The 5,000-nt window shown below is 41.6% G+C and overlaps 1 protein-coding gene across 2 annotated transcripts in view; it reads left to right on the forward strand.

Moving 5' to 3' along the window:
• The window catches only part of LOC143039530 (uncharacterized), a 15,133-nt gene that overhangs the window by 9,791 nt on the left and 342 nt on the right, over nt 1-5,000 (forward strand). The window contains exons 2-6 of one of the 2 annotated variants that reach the window (XM_076209692.1): nt 297-364; nt 1,982-2,149; nt 2,253-2,471; nt 3,916-4,018; nt 4,692-5,000. The exon at nt 4,692-5,000 is cut by the window's right edge and continues 342 nt beyond it. In XM_076209692.1, the coding sequence (XP_076065807.1) occupies nt 304-364; nt 1,982-2,149; nt 2,253-2,471; nt 3,916-4,018; nt 4,692-4,872 (732 nt within the window). In that variant the 5' untranslated portion in view covers nt 297-303 and the 3' untranslated portion in view covers nt 4,873-5,000. Of the gene's footprint in view, nt 1-142; nt 365-1,981; nt 2,150-2,252; nt 2,472-3,915; nt 4,019-4,691 lie in introns of those variants that run through there. The other variant, XM_076209691.1, reaches the window with a different exon arrangement.

Consider the following 5,000-nt stretch of genomic DNA (forward strand, 5'->3'; position numbering starts at 1 on the left):
CATACAGACGCACACAAACACAGAAACACACGCACAGCGACGCACACACACACGCATACGCACACGTACACACACACGTACACAAACGCACACGCTCATACGCACACACACAATAAGAAAAAGAGCACACCATCTTCACAACACGCTAAAAAGAGATGAGAAACCTACCAACACATGCTGTTCCTCCCTAGCTTATCTGTTAGACTTCTCATGGCAGGTGATAAGGTGAAGGAGGGTAAGGTTTGTTGGTCGGTACAAGATGCATTTCCTACCTTTCAGTCCCTGGACAAGCCGAGGTACACAATGCAAAGACTTATCCTCATCGCGTGGCTTTTCATCGCAGCAAGTACAGATGTACTAGCAGGTAAGTCTATCGCTTTATCTTGTATTTGGAAAGAAATTCAACGTTGTTCACTTGCTAGACATATACCCTGCCATAGGCGAAGTCGGATCAAAGCTCTTTCTTTGTGTGTTATCTTTGGGTGCATGTGGACTTCCGTGCCAAGTCTGGTAAAACTTGATTTGGAAAATGGCACTATATTCACTCGGAACGATGCGCGACATGTTTTATTCCTTAGTGAGCATGTACTCGGGTGGGGAGGCGACCCAATCATCGGCCTGAAAAACCCAGCGGCTTATCGCAACTGACAGGGTTTGCCTTACGAGTGGGTTTTTCACTTCCCTCTTCGTGAGAGTGGGATAGTGATTATGCATGTGGTTCCCCGTACCACTGAGTGTACAAATGATACTGTAATTGAATATTGTGAATTATTCTAATCGTTACGTACGTTTGAGTAAATCTTTCTAATCAATATATGAATTACTATTATATCTAGCCCATCTTAGTTTCAACTTAGGGAAACTTGATCCCATGTACGTACGTACGTGCGTACACACACATACACACGTTTACACACAATCGTATACACACAAACTTGTACACACACACACACACACACACACACACACACACACACACACACACACACACACACACACACACACACACACCTCGTGGCGCTGTGGTTAGAGTCCCCGACTGTCACTACGGCGGTCCGGGTTCGACTCCCGCCCAGGGCTGAAATAATTTCAGTATCGCTTTGCTGCGGGGTGTTACTCCAACTCTCGTGGGCGGGGAGTTGGGTGTGTGTGTGTGTGCGTGTAAGGTCACAGTATTACCCATAGATCAGTCATACGAGCTCTGAGCTCTCATCCGGGAGGTTGATAACTGTCGATCACGAGCCCAACACGTGATCCAAGACCATGGTGAATCACACACACACACACACACACACACACACACACACACACACACACACACACACACACACACACACACACACACACGTTTGCACCTTCACACGTTAACTTTACAAAATCATTGTTATCTACTGACTAATGATATCTTATCAACATGTTCTACCTAATTCTCCTTATCACTTGATACTCCAACTTTGATCGAAGAATGTTTGACAATCATAGAACATAATCTAATTTAAAATGCTTTTAATGTCCTGCAGTCAACAATATTCATATGATGTACGCAAGCAGGCAAGCACGCACGCACGCACGCAAGCACGCACGTACACGCGCAGTGCATGTTTATGTTAATAGATATTCATATTAAATACTGCAGAGCAAATTTATGTAAACACCAAAAGAACTATAGTTAATTGGTCACTTCAACTCAGGAGGAACGTCATATATGTGGCCCAACTCATTGTATGACTCGGTTAAGGATGAAACGCACGAGAGGCTGTTTAGCCGCTCAACCGCTGCGGCTGTTTAGCCGTTTTTATAGAACACGTTACTGTTAATGGAATTGCGCGCATTAGCGGTTAAGTAACTAATGCGCGCAATTCCATTAAAAGTAGTGTGTTCTATAAAAACGGCTAAACAGCCGCAGCGGTTGAGCGGCTAAACAGCCTCTCGTGCGTCCGTAGTGTGTGAGTGAGTTACCGACCTTTCTTTTCGTATCCAGAAGAGGGTCCGAAAGAAGACTGCCTTCCCGAGTTTGGCGAATGCGATGGGACCACGACAGAGAGCCCAATGAAAACAGGAAAGGAAAGCTGCACCGAGGACGAAGACTTGGGCGTTTGTCATGTGCCAGCGGACAAGAAGGAACAAGTGAAAGAGGAGATTAAGCTACGTAAGTGCATTAGAGGGATATCATTCTGTGCCTGCTTGGATTCTAATCACCAGATGACATTACTCCTAAATAACACAAATCCCCTGTCTTTTTCAATAAACAGTGGATTGTCCGAAAGGATTTGATTGGATGGACGGCACGTGTATCCATTTCTCCCTTCTCTTCTACACTGACCCGAAGCATTTCAATGCTCTTAGTTGGTTCGAAGCACAACAGAAATGTCGTTCAGTCAAAGCAGACGGCTGGGAGACGGACCTCTACTCCATCACGAGCACCAGTCGTCTTGAGCTGATCAACAAGAGGCTTCGTGACAAGTTCCCAGGTAAGAAAAGTACACCTCAGAACGGTAGATCACCAACATCCTCTGATGCGTAGTTTTGTATCCTTGTATTTTGCATATTATTATTTGTTTGTTTGTTTGTTTGTTTGTTATTATTTGTCTGTTTGTTTATTGTTTGATTGATTCTCATCTATTATTATTTATCTGTCAATTTATTATTATTTACTATGTACCTGTTTGTTTATTATTTAACTATACCTATGCATGTATTTATTATTATATATGTCATTATAATTTTTATTTATTTATTTATTCATCTATTCATTTATTTATTTTGTTTTTAATTTATTTTTTATCATTATTATATATTTTTTCTCATCCGACCTAGTTATGGACCAAAAGGTCTCCTGCCTTTGTAATCCTTTGTAAATCCTTTGTCATGAGGCTAATGACTTCTCACACTCAGACGGGACATTCCAGTATCGAAAGAGCCCCACTACTTAAACATTACCTGACTAAGCGCTTTCCTAAGTATAGAGTGAGGCCACAGTGAGTGTCGAGGATCAGTAGAGTTGGAAATTACTATCTATATTACTTAACCTTCGAAACCCTTCAGTGTAATCTAGGTGTGTGCGTCCGCCACACCTTAACCTTACTGTCTATTCGTAAATATATGATAAACAAGTATCATATATGATTGATTGATTTGGTCTAATGTAGCGAAACTCCCTCTATCAGGAGGCTAGGATGGTGTCCCTTACAAAGGACTTTGTAGCGTGGAATTTAATTAACCATACCCTTGGTCCAACTCGCTGATGGCAGGATTCTAACTGCCGTCTCCTCGACCTCCGCCGCAAAAAGTGACGCTCTGACGCGCTCGGTCAGCCTTGGTATCTGGTCGTAGCAATTCTTCAAGAATTATGATATTTTAATTTACACAGCGGCCTTGCTGTGGATGTGCTGTGTCTTGTGACACTGCTTCTGATCAAGGGTAGTGGGCGAGATGCAGGGATGACCTGTCATCCAGGAGGTGCCAAGATAAGTTGGAGGGAAGAGGGTAGAGGGGAGTGTAGTATGATAGGGATGGAATGGGTGGGAGTGGTTTTTATGCCTTTGTTTTTTGGCTACCTTCCTTATAAGAGGGAAAAAAGCCTTTGGTATATGTATGTATGTATGTATGTATGTATGTGTGTATGTATGTATGTATTTATGTATGTATGTATGCATGTATTTATGTATGTATGTATGTATGTGTATGTATGTATGCATGTATGTATGTGTATGTATGTATGCATGTATGTATGTATGTATGCATATATGTATGTATGTATGTGTATGCATGTATGTATGTACGTATGTATGTATGTAGGTATGTAGGTATGTAATTTAGTTTCTTAACAATTGTATAATTTCTTTTAGTTAAGGTTTCCTTAGGCTAAGTCCAACAGACCTTTGTTTAAATTGCTTTTCTGTCTCGTCCGAACAGACCTTGTGGAAGCTGACTACACCTTCTGGACTGGAGCTGCCCAGACGGACGAGGGCGAATGGCGCTGGCCCAATGGCGAAATCGTTGATCCTCTGTCATATATGTAAGTAATTTATCACATTCACAGAGTCTATAATCACTGTTTAATGCTATTCTTAATGTATAATCCATTGGAACACTGTCTTTATTTGTGCGTGCGTGTGTGTGTGTGTATGTGTGTGTGCGTACGCATGTTCATGCATGTATGTATATACACTATGCGTAAGTCAATTTCTTTACGAATAATATATTTATAGGTAGTATAAGGTAGAGTCATGTATTGCAGACTGTTGTGATGTGTATTTCGCTTGTTGATAAGAGGTGGTGCTTCAAGATAAGGGGTACTGCTTGTAGATAAGGAATTCTGTGACACACCAAAACACCTTCTCATCAGTTCCATTTCGGTGAATACTTACAAGCTTTTATACAGATTCCCCTCTAATTATAGTAACTAAAGACCTATCACAACTTTGAATCTAATGAAATGACGATACGCGATCTATCTTTCCTCCGTTTTTTAATACAAGCCCCCATAATACTTTACTTTAAGAGAAAATACAGCTTCTGTCCTCTCCCGTCCTTTCTCCACAGACATTCCTCTCTTTTGTAATGCCCCTTTCACTCCATCCATCCATCTCATCCTAGGACGCCCCCTCATATTCACTCCTTCCACCTCCTGATACATTTCAACATCCAACATCAAAAGGGTTTAGTCTAATAAATGTTTCTGTTTTCAGTTGGCTCCCTAACCCGACACCAAAAAATCTCAATGAACCTCGACTGCTTCTTGTTCCCGCCGACAAGACTCATGGGCGTCTTTATGCACTTGCAGTTGAAGCGGACAGTAGGTCCCCGTCCTTCATCTGTGAAGCCACTCCCGCCACTATGACCACAAATTCTACCCAAGGTTCCTCCTAGTACTGTGCAATAGCAAAACGAGCCTCCTGATGATTGTTTCTAAAGTGTATCTTACTTTTCATAGATATAGTAAAAGTACTTTACGTTCACATATACATATATACATACATACATAATATATGTATATT

This window comes from Oratosquilla oratoria, chromosome 26 (assembly GCF_046742065.1).
Source record: "Oratosquilla oratoria isolate Oo_2021 chromosome 26, ASM4674206v1, whole genome shotgun sequence".
Taxonomy (NCBI): Eukaryota; Metazoa; Arthropoda; class Malacostraca; order Stomatopoda; family Squillidae; genus Oratosquilla; species Oratosquilla oratoria.